Here is a 20142-nt window from a genome sequence, read left to right as displayed (position 1 = left end):
AAAGGTCATCCGCTCAAACTCAGGGAAGGGAAGTTTCATGGTGACGCCAGGAAGTACTTCTTCACGGAGAGAGTGATTGAGCATTGGAACAAGCTTCCAGTGCAGGTGGTCGAGGCACGCAGCATCTCAGACTTCAAGAATAAATGGGATACCTATGTGGGATCCCTACAAGGGTCATGCCAAGGGATAGGGTCACTAGGGTACAGACTTGAAAGAGCAGGTCAGTAGAGTGGCAGTATATTTACAATTATACTTAAGGGGGTCATTAGACTTAATAGGGAGGGTCAATAGTGTGGGCAGACTTGATGGGCTGTAGCCCTTATCTGCTGTCATCTTTCTATGTTTCTATGTTCACCCTCTCCAAGGTAGGGAGAACGAGAGGGCACTCTCTAAAGTTGAAAGAGGATAGATTCCGTACAAACGTAGGGAAATTCTTCTTCACCCAGAGAGTGGTGGAAAACTGGAATGCTCTTCTGGAGTCTGTTATAGGGGAAAACACCCTCCAGGGTTTCAAGACAAAGTTGGACAAGTTCCTGCTAAACTGGAACGTATGCAGGTGAGGCTGGACTCATTTAGAGTACTGGTCTTTGACCTGAGGGCCACCACATGAGTGGACTGCTGGGCAGGATGGACCACTGGTCTGACCCAGCAGCGGCAGTTCTTATGTTTCGTGCTATTCTTAGGTGCGGAGCCCCACAGCGGCATAGACCTGTGTCCTGCTCACTCAGGGCATTACGTGGTTCTCCACTGGTTTAATTTTCATATGATTTACCGTTGTATCATTATTTTGTAATCCTCTTGGAGTCTTCTCTGTTTAAGGTGGATGTTAAACCTAAATAAACTGAATTAACAAACAGCTACATCTAAAAAACAAGAATGAAAAAAGAAAACAACATGAAAACTTCAAGGAATAAACATTTCATAAACCCTAGCACTGAAAAATCCATTAATAAAAGAGAATTTAAAAACCCAGAGATTTTTAAAATATCCAGGCAGCAAACCAAATTTCAGATTGCTTCACTTAAATATTAACTACAATTTCAGCAAAATTGGAAGTTTCTTTATAAAGTAATAGTTATATATAAAAAGTAGTAATCTAAAGATAAAGTTGAGGAATGCATGGAAATGTTACTGGTGGCTATGGTTTTGTTGCTTTTTATAATTAAAGATATGACAGAACTTATGGATGTAACTTTCTTGGGTGTAAATTCTGGAACTGTCTTCTCTCCTTTTCTCTTTTTTTTTTTTTTTCTTATAGGCTAGTTTAGGGGAAAATTTTTATTTCTTACTGATTCAGCAAATAAGTAAACTGAATTGGGCCCTTCACCTGTCAACCTCTTTAAAACCTTGCCATTTTTTCTAATACAGATTCATTCCCTACAGCTTTATTCAAATAAACTTAACGTTCCTCTGTTAACCTCATCATAACAACCTACTTTAATCCTCTTCAGTCATGGTTTAAATTTAAAGCTCTTTCTTTTTGCAATGTGTCTTGTCTGTCTTGGCTAGAGAAAGTAAGTTCCACAAACATGCAAATCTGGTGAAAGCACCACAAAGATTTTCACCTCCACAGAGATTTTCACCTCCTAAAAAGATAAAGCTTTATTTTAACTCACACAGCTTGAAACTTAACAAGCAATACAAGTGCAGCAGGATATTCTGCCCTGTATAGATTTGAGCATGGATTTTTGGGTTATTTGTTTAGAAATGTAAGAAATCTTACACAATCTTATTTAATAAAGCAAGCTAATTAAATATATTTGACGGTTTAAGAGCTTGGTTCCTGGTCAAGCTGATGTCATGTTCAGGATTTCTTCCCTTTCCACAAAGCACCAGAATGCGTGTTGGCAACCCTCATCCCCAGGGATCAATTTCCTGGCAGAAACGCCCAATCCTGTCTGCTTACACAGAACAGGAACTCGGAGAAAAAAACCAACCAGTTGCAGTTATTACATGCAAATAACAGGAATTAAAAAGACTATTGAAAAAGAAAACCAAGGTAAGGCCCTCATGCAGTCAATCAAATCATAACACCAATTTCTCAGGGTCAAATAATCTAAGAGAGCCAGTAACCCTGTGCCCTCTTAGGCAGAGAGCTGTACACAGATACTGCACGTACCTTATGCATATTCTGCAGAAGACACAAACAAGCCACCAGCCGCCAGCTGTTCAGCTTCATAAATACTGTTTTCTAACTATAATTTTTGAAGACTACTAGTTACCCAAATGTCCTTGAAGAGACTACAATAAAAACAAAACACATGGCGTATTAGCAACTGATTATGTAAATTGCTGTTTTCTTTCTTTCGTTTTAATTCAGTCAAAGGGGCTCTGAACATAGTATCAAAGAACTAAAGTACATATGATGCATCAGAGGCAGTGCATGCAAGACTGCTATAGTACTTCAAGCAACTCGCGAGGTTCAAGGTTCCTCTGCGCCATAGCTAACATGTTTTTTTCGCCCAACATTTAAAAAAATTAACAAGACTATAAAGAATGGAGAGCATTCATACTAGAAAGGTTTTAATGAAAACATAGTTCAGTTATTTGGCCAGGCTAGTAGGACAACTAAATTTTATATTCATACTCATCTCTCCCAAAGCGTTCATGCGACAGAGAAAAATTGAGGAATATTATGAAAATTGTTCTGGTTATACTACGCTAGGGTTTTATATCACTTTGAATCAAAAAACTGAAAAGGGGAGGTTTTTATGACAATGAATGAAAGAAGTGGGAACATTTTGAATGTGGTTTTACCGCACCAGATTACAGATCCACAAAATTACTCTGCGGCTTTTCCAATTTCAGAATAGAGAAAAAATAAATTAGGATTGCATTTATGATATGAAGAAGCGGCTATAAGACTTTTTGCAATGGTTAGCCGCTATATCCACACATTCAGCTTCAAAGTGGGCTATATAAAAATCAGCGACATATACTAAAAAGCAGTGTCTCTCAAACTTTCTCGAGCTGGGGCACACTAAAGGTAGTGACCACGGCTTGAGGCATCCAGAAGTGCGCAGATGTCACCGTGATGACATCATGCATATGCCTGACATCATCACGTTGACGTCCGCACATGTGCAGAGGACCTCCAGATGGGCCCTGAGACGCCAGTAGGGGGTGCCAGCAGGGAAGAGGGCCAGAGAGGAGAAGCACTGGCGCCAGCTGATTGCCTACAGCAGTGTTTCTCAACTACTTCAAGCTAAGTACCCCCTAAGTCTAACAAATATCAATTGAGTACCCCAACCACAGACCTGCCCCAGATCCCATCCCATTTACTAATTGTAATGCAATTTTTTCCATTCATTTTTCATATACACACAATATACATGGCAGATATAAATTCTCAAAACTGAAACATTTCAATCACTAAATTGAAAATAAAATCATTTTACCTATCGGCGATCCTCTGCAGGCTGCTGAAATTAGCTTTAAAGGTGAGACTGGGAAGCCAGGGGGGAAGCCGGAGGGCGCTAGAGAGAAGGGGGAAACATGCAGGCATTTGGCGAATTGGGCAGCGCTGGCACTGTACCGCGTAGGGAAGTCAGCTGGCAGGCGCCTCTCTTCCTCCTCAGTGTGCCGCAGCACACTTGGAATTTCAGGAGGCACACAGTTTGAGACACACTGCTAAAAAGGAACCATTCTAATTTCATATCAGAGCGCCATGTTTTAACTCTATTTCAGAATACTTCATAAGATGGACTTTGACATATGTCTAAAGGTAATGCATTCCAAATTTTAGTTGCACAGCTACTATAAGATCCTTGATACATGCTTTTTATACTTAGGCCTGGATTTTCTATAGGGTGCCGATACCGGCAACTACCTAAAAAGCGACCACTAATCGTTTGTCAATCATGCAAAGGCACCCAATGGAGAACTGCACCTCCGCAAAAGATGGGTGCTGGAAACGTAGGTCAGGGTTTTCCAGGCCTACAATTCCAGTGCCTGTCTTTGTCATGAATCGCACTTACGTAGGCGATTTAGGCCGCCTAATACCACTTCCAGTGTTAGCCATGCCCATAGTTGAATTAGGTGGCCTAAAGGCATGATTCGCCGGTAGGTGCTTTACTATTGCACTTTTTTTGCTGTTTTAAATGGCCTTTGTTAATTAACTTAGCCACTGGTAGGGCACCTATCAGTGCCTAAGTTTAGGCGCTGTTTCTAGAATTTCCTCCTTAATACCTATAAAAGAAGATAACAAAAGCCTTTCACAATTGCAATTTCCTACCTGTCTATCTAAAGCTTAATTAGATCATCAGGTACACTAAGCAGCACAATTGAAACTTAATTGGTAATTCTACAGGAAGCCAATGTAAATCTAACAGCAACGGAGTACAATGGTCAAACCTAGAATGCCAGTACATTAGTCTTGCTGCCATTTTCTGGACCAGAAAAAGTTGTGGGGGTTTTTTCATTAATTTTCCTGAAATTCCAGAATATAAAGAGTTACAATAGTCCAATCCAGATAGAATAGTAGATTGGACTAGGACTCTTAAAATGTTGTTGAAAAAATTAAGCTCAAACCAAATGCAGCTGCCTACATTTTAAAAATGATTTTTGAACCATAAAGTTGACTTGTGTTTCAAAACTCAAAAGAGGAATCTAGATAAACTCCCATTAATTTAGAGGTATTATTGATCTTAAAATTCAAACCATCAAAGAAGTGAATAGAAGCTGGGACACACTTAGAGCTCCTTTTACAAAGGTGCGCTAGGGCCTTATCACACGCTATAGCACGCGTTAAATTCCCGAGCGTGCTAGCCACTACCACCTCCTTTTTAGGAGGCGGTAGATTTTCGGCTACCGTAAGCTATAGCGTGTGATAATTTTGTGCGTGCGCTAAAAACCCTAGAGCACCTTCGTAAAAGGAGCCCTTAATCTATAAACAAAACCATAACAATAGGACACAGACCACTGTTTAACCTGTTCAACCATTTTCAAAAGTCTAAAAATAAATTCATATTTGAAGCAATCGATATTAACAGAAATAGATCATTGGCATATGAGAAAATCCATTCATCACAATGTACTGAAATCGTATTCAATGTACTTATAAAAAGATTGTACAATATAGGAGAAATAGGGGAACGCAGTGGTACACCACATGGGGATACCCAACAAATTTCATCTTTCAATACTTTATAATGCTTATACCGTAAAAACTCTTCAAATCATCGTAAAACATTGCCAGAAATTCCTATCTCCAATAATCTGTTCAATAAAAAATCATGGTTAACAGTGTCAAATGCCACTGAAATACCAATTATAACAGCAGCATTTGACCTCCCTTGCTGTACACATGATACTAATTCAAATCAGTAGAGTTTCAATACTATGAAAATTTTGGAAACCATATTGAGAAGACAGTAGAATATCTGAATCGGTAATAAACTTACTCAGTTGTGAAGCTACCAAAAATTCAATTGTTTTAGTTATAAAAGGTATGGCCATGATTGGTCTAAAATTGGATGTTTGTGGTAGATCCAGATTTGTGCCTTCCAGAATTGAAGTAGAATAATTTCTCCAAATAAAAGAGAAAGCCAATTAAGAATTAAAATGGAGTTTACTAAAAGTGTCAACCAGTTAGTTAATCACATTTACGGCCTCTTTTACAAAGCCTCGCTAGCAGCTGCGCTGCGCTAATGGCCCCGAAGCCCATAGAGATTTAAAGGGCTTCGGGGCTGTTGCCGTGCGGCTTTGTAAAAGAAGCCATTAGAGAAATATCATTGAAATAGGAATCGGTTGGCTTTTTGCCCTATCAGCTAGTATACAATCTATAGAATTAATGTCAGGGGGTTGCCTTCCAGAGTACAGTTTATGCCCTGAATCTTTTTCAAAAGCATTACAAATAGTATCTATTTTACCAGAGAAATATACTGCAAGATCCCTTGCTGTTTTACATCTGAAATGACAGCAGGAGGACATTTTGTCAACCGTTTTAATATATCAAAAAATTTTAATTTGAATGGTCTAACCCAATCAATTTAGTGTAAAAGTCCCTCCTATATTGTTTTATTTATGATTATAATAAGAATTATTGCCTCCCTTTCTCCCTAATTTATAGTTGCATGTTTATATTTTATTTTTAGAATTATGTACGATTTGAATTGTAATTTACTGAGAATTTTTGAGATCATGTGAAATATCAATACATAAATGTAAGTAAGAAGAGGCATTCATGACATGAAAAGCTGGTACTTATCTGGTCTATGCTTGTGTGGTATCCTATATTAAATCAGAGACTTCATCATGCAGATTAGCATCCAACTGGTCCATACAATGTGAAACCTTATCCAACATAGTTACATTCAAGCTAGCATTGAAAGGGAAAAGCAGCATAACAGCTTGCAGAAGAATGGAGTTTATTAATTGAAATCCCATTTGAGTATTTGATAAGATCACATCAGTAGTAAAAATCCATTCTCCACTAGAAATTACACAACAGTAATTTAGAAATACTTTAAGTTGATCCTCTTCAAGTCCCCTAATCCCTGAAAGAGGATGCTTGTCAAAGTGACACAAATGACCTCATCTTGGACAACTTTCAAAGCCATTTATACTGGGGAACAAAGACAACCACATGGAGTGGAGGAGTGGCCTAGTGGTTAGAGCAGCTGCCTCACCACCCTGAGGTTGCGAGTTTGATTCCCACTGCAGCTCCTTATGACTCTGGGCAAGTCACTGAACACTTCATTGTGTCATGTAAACTGCTTTAATTGTGTAAACCACAGAGAAAATGCAGTATATCAAGTCCCATCCCCCCTTTTACCCTATAAGGGGGGCAGTTATCAAATATCCTATCTTAATGGTAGCCCAAACTGATAATGTTCCTCCTACAATGGCTAAATGCAGTCTGCCTTCCCTCAATGCACCTAACAATACACTAGGGGCCTCTTGTATTAAACTGCGCTAGCAGTTTTCTAGTGCGGGGAGCCAAGCTGAATGGCCCGCGCTGTTCCCGACGCTCATAGAGTTCCTATGAGTGTCGGGAGCAATGCGGGCCATTCAGCGTGGCTCTCTGCACTAAAAACTGCTAGCGCAGTTTAATAGAAGAGGGCCTAGGTCAGGGGTAGGGAACTCCGGTCCTCGAGAGCCGTATTCCAGTTGGGTTTTCAGGATTTCCCCAATGAATATGCATTGAAAGCAGCGCATGCAAATAGATCTCATGCATATTCATTGGAGAAATCCTGAAAAGCCGACTGGAATAAGGCTCTCGAGGACCAGAGTTCCCTACCCCTGGCCTAGGTGATCTTTATCATGTATTCTTTTCAACTGCATTTAAGGAGACATTCCTGGTAGAACTGGGGCTATTTAAGTAGGGAGGGAAAAAAACACTATATGTAAATTACATGTTCAAACCTACCTGTATTTTTCATGTAAAAAAGCATAAACAAACAGATGCAAAAGCTCATGGGTCTCTTTCAATTTGAAATTTACAATCTGGTGGAAAGTCTTTGCTCCAATGTGGACACTTTGAAAACTGTCCCCAACATAATCTATCAACATCAATTGCTCAATTGCACATTTTTTCTATGTATTATTTTTGTTATGAGAAGTATTTTGTTTCAGGACCTCCAAAAACAAATTTATCAGTTCTCTTGAATCTGGCTCATGCCTCAATAAAATGCAATTGCAGCCCTCCAAGATCACAGATTGACATGCACGGACTAATCAATCAGGTTTTCAAGATATCCCTACTAAATGCTCATTAAATACAACTGCACGTAAATATGTCACTTCACAATCATTATGGATATTCTGAAAAGCTGACTGGTTTGCAGATCTCCAGGACTGCAATTTAATACCTATGTTTAGTGTATAACAGTGGCTACTATAACTGTGCTTCAGGTTATCGGAATAGTAAATGCATATTTTAGGAAGGTGAAGCATATTTTAGGAAGGTGAAGCATATATATTCATTGCAGATATCCTGAAAACCTTACTGGCACTAACAACTATCACATGCAAAAAAAAAAAATAGCCAGTATACTAGAAATCCAGTACTAACTGGAGAGCGTCACGGAAATGAGAGTTGTGGGATTCCTAAGGGAACATGGTCAAAACCTCTGGTGACTCGAGACTAAGGCTCCAAATGCAGTGAGAGAGGCAGCTGGAGCACCTGACGGAGGCTTGGAACACCAAGGCCCCCCTTTTATCAAGCTGTGTTAGGGTCTTTTCATCGCCGGCTGCTGTGGTAAAAGCTCCAATACTCATAGAATTCCTATGAGCGTTGCAGCTTTTACTATAGTGGCCGGCAATTTTTAAAAAAACACTAACACAGCTTGATAAAAGGGGGCCCAAGTTCAGCACCTACCATCCAATACAGTGCAATTCACATTAATTACAAGATGCTAATTTTCCATTATCGATGCTGATTTAGTCTTTTAAATAATTAAGTTAGGTGCTTAGATAGGCATCATTTATAGAATCTGGGCTTAAGTGCATCTGCACTATGAATGAACTTCATGTGAGGTAGGAACTGGAAATACCACTGTAATTTTTACACAGCCTTTGCATTTAGTGCACATTGTTATTATTATTATCATGTTATATTGATGTCAGTGATCACTGCCCCCCCACCCCCACCCCATAAAAAATCATAATAACAATTTTACCTATCTGCCTCTAGAACATCAGCACCTGGCAGCCTAGCATAGGAAAACCTAGTAGAGCTGCACAGAGGTGGTTTAAATGGTCTTTCTGAAACATGTGCACCCCCCAAAAAAACTCCTAAACTCTTTTGTACTGCCATATAAGTGGCACATGCAGCCATAAGGGTATTGGGGTAGTAGAAGGTGGGCCCAGTCGGTTCTGGTTGGTGTTTTGGGGGACTCACCATGACCTATAAGGTTGTAGTGAGATGTGTATGTGGCACCCTTTTTGTGAAGTTCACAGCAGTGCCCTGTAAGGTACTCCACTACTCTGGTGCAATGTTTAGGTGTCCAGTCCATTGCTTTGTTGGCCACGCCAACGTCCAAAAGGTCTTTTTCTATGCGTTTTTGAGTTGGGCGGATTGTTGGTCGAAAATGGAGTATAAAGATGGATGACTTAGCGGTCTGGACAATCAGACGTCTGGACATACAGTTAGACGATTTTCAAAAAAAAAAAAAAATGTTGTATTGTATACGATTCTGTTTGTGTATGTACTTTACTGTGACCCGCCTTCAGAAAGGCGGGGTATAAATAAAAGAAATACAGACACAGAAGGAAGGGAATAGAAAGGGAGAATTGATGGGCATGAGTGTGTGAGTGAGAGATGGTGCACATGGGGAAAGGAAAATTGGGCATAGAGAGAGAAGATGAGGTAGAGATGCATGGGGAATACAAGGATGAGAGGGAAAAATGTTGGATATAGTGGTGGAGAGGGCAGATTGAAGGGGATGCAAGGGGAGGAATGTTGGACATAGTGATGGAGGAAGAAATGTGGCATTGTGCTAGAGAGGGGTGATAGAAGGAGAAATGGGCATGGGGCTGGGAGGCAGATAAGAGAGAGAAAAATGTTGGCTGTGGCAGCAGAGAGAGTGGGAGAGATGCCTGGATCTCTCAAGACAGATGAACAGTGAGAGAGAGGAGAGAGGAACAAAAGTTGGACTCATGGAGGGACCGAGATGTTGGTTGGGGAAGGGAATGGGGTCCAGAGGAGAGGAAGCATGCAGGAGGCAGAAAGAAAAAAACATTGGATGCACAGTCAGAAGGAAATGCAACTAGAGACTCGTGAAATCACCAGACAACAAAGGTAGGAAAAATAATTTTATTTTCAATTTAGTGATCAAAATGTGTCAGTTTTGTGAATTTATATCTGCTGTCTATATTTTGCTCAATATTTGTCCATTTTTCTATAGTTGTTACTGATTGTATATTTTAAAGTCATCTGCCATAACTTCTTTGGGAAAAAAACCCTGATAATTAATATTTTCTCTGCATACAGTGTTTTGTTAATTTTGTGGTTACCATTATGTATTAATAAGATCATATTGTGTGTATATGGAAGAAATTGCGTTACAATTAGTACTATTATTATGGGGGTGGGGTCAGGGGTGGAGCTTGGACAGGGGTACTCAGTAGGTATTCGTTAGGATTAGGGGGTACTTGGTTTGAAGAAGTTGAGAAACACTGGTTTAAAAGACATAAAAATTGCCATACTAGGACAGACTAAAGTTTTATCAAGCCCTGAAGATGGCAATTCATCCACAGGAGTCCTTTTTTAATTTTTTGTTCCTCAGTAAACAAAATTGTTGGATTGCAAGAAGAGATTTATTAGGAATTTTCAAAACATCTGCCAAATATTTATTGAATAATTCCTTCTGTAGCATTTTTACTCTTTAGAAAATGTAAAAAAATATATATATATTTTTTTTTTTTCTTCTGGTAACATTTTCTACCCCACCCCCTTTACTAAGCTGCAGTAGAGGTTTCTACCACAGCCTGGAGTGCTAAATGCTCTGAAGCTGTTCTGACATAAAATTCCTATGGGCGACAGAGCTGCATCGGAATATTTAGAACTCCGGGGCAAAGTAGAAACCTCTACCATAGCTTAATAAAAAGGGGGGGGGGGTAAATTTTTCACATTTTCTTCCAAAATGAGACTTTGGGCCTTTTTACTAAAGCTTAGCACGCATCAACAGAATTAGCACACATTAAATGCTAAGATGCCCTTAGGTATAAAATGGGCTTCTTAGCATTTAGTATGCACAAGGGCCCTCTTTTCTTTAGGCAAAGCAGAAGAATATGTTTGCAGACTGAATATCTTATTCCCTTAAGGTCTCCAGGCAAATATAATTACCAAAGAAGAGATTTCTCTCTGATGGAGTGTGTGGCATATACCCAGTTCCCTTTAAGTAGACTACCTTACAGGGCTACATTAAGAGAGATCTACCGCTAGATGGCTTAGCCAGAGGGGGGGTAAAAAGCTACAGCAGGAAGGAATATCCTTTCCAAAATATTATGAACTAGGAACCAGATAAAAGTGGTCAAGATAGAAAAGTTGTCAGTTGAATATTGTGAACTGCTAAACTTATGGTTTGACAGAAGACAAGGCCTTTCTTGTCTGTTCAATACTTATCTTTAAGCTGATACTTATTGTACCTGGTGACTAACTATAGCCTGGCAGGAACTACACCCTCTGTACTGGAACTGAGCTATAAGAAGATTAGGCTTACTACTGAATTACCAGGAACAAGTCCAAGTGTATGCTTGATGCACAACTCAATAAAAAATAATTTTGTTCAAATTATAGTGTGACTTTGCTAGAACTATGGAGGATCCATACACTTATTAATGCTATCACAGTCTCTTTGAAATTTTTCAAACTTCCTGGTGTAAGGGTTTGCTAGGAACTGAACCTCCAGTTCTGCAAGCCAGGAACAGGAGATGCTTAACTGCAACCTGAGTTCCAGGAAATGGAACAATGAGCAAAAGGAGCAGCTCACCTTTGAAGGGGCTGATCAGACCAACAAGAGGTGTCTTATTAATGGCAGTAGATAAGGAAGCCTAGCCAGATACACCGTTGCTGGCTCAATAGTTTTCAGTGGGTTTTTCCTGCATTTACTGCCATCCAAGCTTCTTGCACTGTTACAGTGCATATTCTTTTCTACTTACTCCAGTTCAGTTCATGTTCTATCCCTGAATCCTGTTTCATGCTCAATTCCTGCTCCACAGTTGGTTCCTATTCAACATTTGGCTTCTGTTCATGCCTTGCTTGACCCTGACCTGGACCTAGCCACTCCAACCATGCTCTTGCCCACGGCACCTGTAGTTGAGTTGTTTGTTCAGACTACCTGCTTGGGCAGATTACCTGCTCAGCCTTTTCTTCCCATCTTTGGGAGAAGTCAAGAGAAAGAACACCACACTCACAGATACTGTTAGTTCAATGGCAAAAGCTTTTGTGGAGCAGTCCAGCATCAACTTAACATCAGCAGAATGACACTTGACTAGCTCATCCCACCCCATCACATGTCCTTATATTGAGGAGTCTCTGACACTTATTACACAAATCAACAGGTCAGCAGTCCAATGTCCAACTATTGTTAAGCTTTAAAGCAATGAGCAGCCAAAAAGGTGTAGAGGGCCTCAGATATAACAACCACATGGCATCACATGCACTGGGAAGAATCTTTATTGGAAGATCCAACACGGCCCGTGTTTCAACTTGTGCTTGTGTCAGGGTCTAATTTGAGGAAAACAACTGGGTATTTAAGTTCTTCCCACAACAAAATAATTGACATGCACAATCATAGATGGTTCATATTTCATTTCCAGCTTTTGCTCTGATGATTACGTAGTGCAGATCTTCTGCTTCAAGTTCTTTCTACGATGAGTAGCTTTGAGTTCTCACTTGGTTGCAGTTTGGATCAGTGGCACTAAGCTTCCACTCTGCTTCTATCAGTAATAAAGCAGTAAAGCAAGGACAGAAAACAGATTCTGATTGCATATGTAATCAGAATTCAGTATATATGTAATAATCTAATAGTTCAGGGAATAAACAAAGAAAAAGTATAAGTTCAATTTTGTCACATATGCTTGTCTTTCCGTAAAAGGCACATTTACAACTTTGAAAACATTTCCAACATCTACACAGGATATACTTCTCACATAGTGAAACTTATAAACTGCTTAGTCTACTCTTTCCTATTTCTTACTCATATCTTTAATTCTTGATACTCTTCTCTGGATGGGGGGGGGAATCCTAATCTCATAAATGTTTTTTCAAGGTCATCAGATCATGACTGCTCCAAAAATAACAGATGTAGATCCCTGTGCTAAAGAAGCAGATATAACAAACTGTCCATTAGCCCAACATATATGTGAAAAGAAGAATGCATTTATGTTTTGTTCAATTAAAGAAAAGAAAGCAGAGGAGTTAATCCATGATATATGTTCTCTCCATATGGCACTATTTTGCTAGTCCACCTTAGCAAAAACTGGGAGGGAGAGTAAACAAGCCGTTAACCTTATCTCAGTGATGGGAAATTTAATGAAAATTACTCTTTCAAAAAAGATTGTACAGTATCCTGAATCTAATAGTTTACAACCCCGCTCTGGGAGACCACTAGTCAGTCAGATTTTCAGGATCTCTCTACTGAATATACATGAGACAGATTTGCATATAATGGATGTGACAGGCATGTAAATCTGTCTCATGCATATTCAGTAGAGAGATCCTCAAAACTGGTCCTCCTAGGGCAAATTTGAGAATCACTCCAACACCCAAGACAAGATTATTTTTTTATTTACTTTATTTAATTAGGACTTTCTATACCACCTTTAACTGTAAGTAAGAAAGCAAAGCGTTGAACAATCTAAAAAAATACATGGAAAATAGAGATAAGAAAGGAACTACAATTCTTATAATAAGAAAGAAGCAAACATTCAGAAAAAAAAGAGGTTCATAATTGACCAGTACTCAAGGAACCAGATGGATGTCATCTTCAACAATTATAATCAACACCTTTGACAAGGTGGCCAGAAAGTTAAATCAGGATAAAGAAGGTGTGCATAGAGTTCTAGTTGTCAAAAAAAAAAATCAATTTGCCTGCTCCCCTAGGTTGCATAGATGTTTCCAGAAGATAAGGCATCAGGACCCAGAGAGGAAAAAGCAGACCCAAATAGGATTGAAGAGATGTATGTATTTTTTTTAACCCACATAAATTTTCTGATATACGGGATATATATGTTATAAATAAATAAAAATGTAAGTAGGTGCTAGGGAAGGTATAGAAAGAGAGAGTGAGGTGGCCAGAGAAGACAGAATGAAGGGGAAAGGGGAAATTCATGGGCTAAGAGCAGACTATACCATAGTGAACTAGAAATCAAAGAATTAAAGAGGGCTATACAAGGTCACAGTCACTAGTGCTGGAACTACAGTGAAAATGCATAAAAGAACTGCAGAGAGATGTACAAGATGCAGGAATTTATTAAATAAAAGTCATAAAAACATATAAAAATGACAGATAAATTAATTGTTTCCATAAGTAGATTATTCTTCTCACGCATACTGGACCCAACACGGTCCGTGTTTCGAAAAACACTTCTTCCTCAGGGGTCCAGATTATTCAGTATGTAGAGAATCAAAAAATCCAATGGATGAATACAACAAAATCTCAAACAACCCAAGTATGAAACTCTCTGGTCTAAAGCGCTGCACTGTAAAAAATGCCATACCATACTATAGTTTCTTATATCCCGCAAATGTCAACTGGGAATCACCGCAACTACACATAAGATTAATAAGGTTAGCAACATAGACATTATGAATCTTAGCAAGACTGTAATGAAAACAGATGCATTCCTAAATTGAAGATAGGAGGTCTGACATAAGCAGGTCGGGAGGCAGTTCCAAATTTTGGGGCCTTGAAACTTGAAGGTGGATTCGAAGAGTGATTTCCTCCGAACTTAACGTGGAGAGGGAAGAGGTAATTTATAGCACTGATTCATTCTCCATATATAGCCCTGTGAACCATACATGCAATTTTAAATTGAATTCTATACTTGACTGGCAGCCAGTATAGTTCTATCAGCAGCGCACTGGCTCTCTCAAATTGGGCCCTACGGAAAATCAGTCTAGTCGCTATGTTCTGGAGTAACTGTAACCTCTGAAGTCCTTTCTTTGTGATGTTGCAATAATCTAGATATGGAAGTAGAACTGCTCGAGTCACTGTCCAAAAACTAGTTGGACTCAGGACTGATCTTATCATCCCCAACTGCCTCAATCTGAAGAAAAATCTTTTGAACAGTGAGATAATCTGCTCGCCCATTGTGAGATTGGATCTAGAATTACTCCTAATACTTTTGACATTTTATTAATCATGAACTTCTCACCTGAGGATAGGGTTAACTCTAAGTGAGGTACTGAGTTGTGATCGCCAAACCATAGCACCTTTGTCTTCTGCTTGTTTAAGTAAGTTCTTCTGTGACCATGTACTTATGGCCTCTTTTACAAAGCCGCGCTAGCAGCTGTGCTGCACTAATGGCCCCGAAGCCCTTAGAGATTTAAAGGGCTTCGGGGCTGTTGCTGCATGGCTGTGTAAAAGAGGCAGTTAGATCCTCAATCAGAATAGATATGTGTTGCAATGTATCCATGAAGGAGTCGATGACCACACAGAAATAGATCATCTGCATAAGAAAAACTATGGACTTGCATTGAGGAGAAGCGCCTGCCCAAGGCATTCATGCATATATTGAACAGTGATGGCAAAAGAGGGGAGCCACTGGTAATGGTCATTTTGAAAAAGGAAAGTGCTGGATGCATTGTCTACTTAGGACTAGATTTACTAAAGTGTGCTAATGCTGTTCATGTGCATTTATTAGGACCCAGTGTGTGAAATAACCTGAATTGTGCTATCAAATGGCAACGTGAGAGTACTTTTTGGTGAGTCTAGCTCTTACAGGCTTAAAATCCACTTTTTACAAACTAATACTGCAGATGGAAACTGAATGCAAATCTTTTCTTCTCTGAAGTGATTAGACAGAGATAATCCTACTGTCTAAGGATATGAATCCAGGAAAACACATATCCTAATCTACTTAATGCTGTTCTGGGCAGGAACAAGGGCTTTCCCACTTATTTTAAGACATTGGGCACAGATGGCTCTCAGGTATAACAATCAAATGTATTGGTTTTCCATTGAGATCAGTGTGTTTCTACCTTTATTTTGTTCCTCCTGCTACTTTCTCTCCAGAAGTGTGAAATTATCAATATTCAGAGTAAACTATAAACAAATCAAACATTTACATCCACTTTAAAGATTGCATGCCACATATACAATATAAAATGTTTAATGTCATGGGAAATGGCACCAGAAGCTTCTCATATTCTACCAACATTCACAATAGATGTTCAACTCAGTTTATAAGAGAATTTACTCAGATGTAACATAGGTAAAATTCAAATGATTTGAGCATTGAGTGATACGGTAATATGTAACTTCATTTTACTCTATTTATTTGATACAAAAAGAACCACTTTTAAGAAGCGACCCCCCCCCCCTGGTGTTTATCCCTCCCCCCTTTTCCCATCATTCATTTTTATTTTATTCAAAGATGTAATTATAAACTCTCTCCCTCAAAATCGTGTACGGCATTGTTTTCGTCTGTTTTATATCCAACCTTTTATTTTACCCCATTCTTAAATTTATTCTAACGTTTTTAGCTTTGTAAACCGGCCAGATACATGTTGATGGTCAGTATATTAAAATGTAAATAAACTTGGTAACCTTGTTTACAATATTATTTATGATCCAACAACATGATTGTCCAGGAACTTTTTTCCCTTTTAACAGCACCATAACAATCTAGTCACAATCCAAGACAAGAGCTTTGGCAAGAGATGCAATAGTGACTCACTTATATTAGGTACATGCAGCACTAGAGAGAAAGCAGTTGGGCAAGTTCATTGGTAGACTAGTCCCCAACTAAAAAGAAGGCAGAGGGAGCCTATTTAAGGAACCATAGGTTTTCCTAAATTTAGCCAGATGAATAATTTTAATGGAAATCACAGAGCTGGACAAGCATGAAACACTTGTCTACTCTGTGTCTATTTCTAGCAAAGACAAAACGCTGCAATCTTCCTGCCACTGTAAGTCTGCAGGCTTACAATGTTGGACCACAACTCATAATAGACACATAAAGCAGAACCTATGCAGCAAAGCCCTCATTCTGTTCTCTAAATATATTTTCCTACAGATAAATAGAAAACATCTTTATAAAATAAATCTTAACACAAGCAGTTGCAACAAGGACTAAAATAAACACAACTAGTGTCTGTCAAGAGCATCTTTTCCAGAAAAGAAACCTTACATTCAGATTGACATGTTGATTTTTAGCCACTAATTGACCATTGTTTTCTTAATGCCTGTTTTAAATTCATTTTCCCAGAACAATGAGTTTATTAGCTGCAAAGATTACAAGAAACATCTGTAAATGCTATCCACAAATTAAATATTTGCTGCATACTCTCTCTCTCTAGACAGTGAATTATTTTTTTTTTCCATTTTCTGCTAGCATAAAATCAACAAACATTAATGCAGCGACAGAAAACATCTCAACGTTCAATATGCAATGTGTCTTTAAAGGAAGCTTGCAAGGTCTGAGCACCCCCAATTTAACCTATCAGTGTTTTCTAGAGAATATTTCAAACAAAAACCTTAGGAATTATAACCAGACATACAGGTGTACATTTCCAAAATTACAGCTACCCAAGGTCTTCCTACGTCTTATCTACTACACGTCTTGGCTGCTGCAGAGCAACATCTGCAGAGCTGCATACATTCATGCCTCTTTTTTTTTTTTTCTTCTTCTTCATTCACGCTTTTTTTTTTTTTTTTTTTAACACTTCTTACACAAACTTTAGAAGATTTTCCTTTCTTAATCAAGCACCACACGTCGAACAGATAGTCACAGATCCTAAACATGGATTCCACTACGCTCTCCTTTCTCATAACTTCTTCCTGTGACAGAAAGCCGGGGTTAGCTGCGGACACGCAGGCTGCTCCAGGGTAACCCTCACTGCCTCACCGTCTGATTTCAGGTCACAGCCCAGAAAGCTTTTTGCCTTTGCAAATTACAATTAACCCAGAGACAAGAAGTGATCGCCGCGGCGGAGAATGCATCACGTACACAACCACGAACCAATTTAGCATTCATCAGAAGAACTACGAAGCCAAATCTCAAAATACTCCTAGCTATCACTGCTTCAGTAGCCGACTGGCATCGACCCTCAACCAAAAATTAAGAAAGCATCTGGATTTCGAGAAAGATGAGCCTCCAGATGCTCGATTAAAATCCCCCCCCCCCCTTCTTACATTTCAGCAACTGTGATTTCTCAGCAGGCATCGCGTTTCAGTCACCTGTCATCAACAAGAGTGCAGCGCTGAAAGCCTCTGCAGAGAAGGGTCACCCGTTGCACAATCAAACCACGGACCAATTTAACCCCTTTTCCTGCAGTCGTAAGCAAAGATTAAACCATGAAATTGTTCGCCCTTCTGTAAACAAAGTGGGCTAAGTGGGCTTTTATGGATGCCCAATCCAGCTGGTTTTATAAACAGCCCCGTTCACAAGTCGCACCGGTGGTCAGCAGTGAGCAGAGACGGAGCTCTGCAGATCAGCACCAGCTCCTGTGAACAGCTCCCAAAGCCTAGACATAAGGAGACCCAGACCTCCTACACTACAATAAGCCAAACCCTAACCACTCTGTCACTACCTTTGACATTGTACCGCAGGCCAGTAAGTCACCCTCCCCTCCTATAACGACCATTTTCGCATCCGAATTTACCCTACACAAGGAATGACATGCTGCATGGCCGAAAGCCTGCACCACCTCCTCTCCCCCCCCCCCCTTCACTTACCTCCATACTTGGCCCATCTGCAGGACGTGGATGACAGACTGCCAGATCCAGACCGAGATCCTACAGAAGCGGATGGCTGCGGGACTGGCGGCGACGGTGGCGCCCATCATGGGGGGTCCCCTACTGCTGAGCCCCTCCACCGCCCCCAGTCCGCCCCCGGTGTAGTCCTGCACAAACCACCTGAAACTGAGGATCTGCACCAGCACAGAGGGCACCAAGACGAAGGAGAGCGTGAGCCCGAACCACAGGTAGTCCCGCTTGGAGTAGTAGTCGACCGCCAGCCACAGGTCGGTGCCCACGTCCCAGAAGAAGACGAGGAGGGTGAGGACGATCCAGAGGCAGTCGAGCCACGGCCGCTGTGCCTGCGGCGGTGGCGGCGGCTGCTCCTCGCCGGCCGAGCGCGGGCTCTTCGCGTTCTTCTTGCCCAGGAGCGCGCGCAGGCAGGCGCTCCGGCAGCCCCAGTAGCACGACGAGGTGTTGCAGCAGTGGCAGATGTGGATGGAGCTGCTCTCCTCCGGCTCCCCTTCCTCATTCCCGGCCGTCTCGTCCAAGTTGTGCAGCTGGGCGAAACCGGTACCAACCCCCAGACCATCAGATTTCGCCGCCATCTTGCTTTCTGAAGCTCCGCTGCGCCCTCCGCTTCCGGGGTTAATGACGTCATTTCCCGGCTCCCCCGTTTACCCGAGGGAAAGCCCAAGATGGCCGCCCTCTAGTGTCCAGGGGCAAAGTGACAGCCGAAGGTAGAAAGAAAGAACCGGCACTAAGTGATTTTTTTTTTTTTTTTTTTTTTAAGATCTCTCTTGTGCTCCTCAAATTTTGACACCTAAGTAGAAAAAGCGCCCTTAGCTTTTAATGTTAAAATAATGCATGAATTTTAAAAAAGCTGCGATTAAAAATAATATTTTCCCTATCTATGCGATTAGTATGTGTCATTTGCTAAAAGGAATGGCTGAATTCTCACACTACTGACTTTCTTTTGAAAAACCCGCGTTTTGCCGCGCCGCCACTATAAGCTTTGACTTCCGGAAATTTGACGTATTTCCTGCTATCTATTCTTTGAACATCAAAATGGCCGCTTATTCAAGAAAAAGTTTGAATGGTGATGGGATTATGAAGCCCTACGTTTAATGAGATTAATGACAAATGTTTTGAAAATGAGCTAACATTCTCTAATCTAATATATTCACCTTCTTGCTAGAATCCAGGATCTGAAACATGACTAAATTCTTGAGACTTTTCCATTGTATCTAGGACTAAAATATTGTTTCATTATAAGGCTTTAATTAGCCATATCAGAAGATGTAATGTTGTTAGACATATTCCATCTCTTGCTAGACTGCAATACAATAAGAACATTTTCTGTATAATCTGTATTTACAATCTAATAAGATTGTAAATATATTAAGATACGAAAAATGCAAAATTAATATCATTAGAATGGAAGCAAATAGAGAAGGAAACAAAAATAATTTGAAGAATCGGGTACTAGTGTTTGAACAAGAATCCTTTTTTGAAATACTTCCTATATGTAAGCTTGCTAGTAGAACTAGCTACACCTGGTTCTTACTCCACTAAAGCCTTTTCTTTTGGGTCCATGGAAAACAAAGCTTACTGAATCATGTTCTTGGTCACTTATATCATGGAAATAATCTTTATAGTTTCATTGTTTGATGTGAACTTTTAATGATCACTTAACATTAGTCTTCAGTCTCATTCCTAAATGGTTATGTTATTGAAGAAAGGATCTTTCAGTTTCAAAATATCTGGGGTTGTGTAGTAGTTAGGCTTCAGCTAC

The 20142-nt window shown here is 40.0% G+C and overlaps 1 protein-coding gene across 1 annotated transcript in view; it reads right to left on the bottom strand.

Annotated features, from left to right (window-relative positions):
* Nucleotides 1-19302, bottom strand: part of XKR6 (XK related 6) — a 504978-nt gene extending 485676 nt beyond the window's left edge. Inside the window, exon 1 of the mRNA XM_033938558.1 lies at nucleotides 18348-19302. Within this exon, the coding sequence (XP_033794449.1) occupies nucleotides 18348-18955 (608 nt within the window). The 5' untranslated portion in view covers nucleotides 18956-19302. The remainder of the gene's footprint in view (nucleotides 1-18347) is intronic.
* Nucleotides 19303-20142: the final 840 nt, after the last annotated feature.

Source organism: Geotrypetes seraphini, chromosome 3 (genome assembly GCF_902459505.1).
Source record: "Geotrypetes seraphini chromosome 3, aGeoSer1.1, whole genome shotgun sequence".
NCBI classification, from domain to species: Eukaryota; Metazoa; Chordata; class Amphibia; order Gymnophiona; family Dermophiidae; genus Geotrypetes; species Geotrypetes seraphini.
Note: the sequence above shows the minus strand (reverse complement) of the source record. Positions and strands in the feature narration are given on the sequence as shown.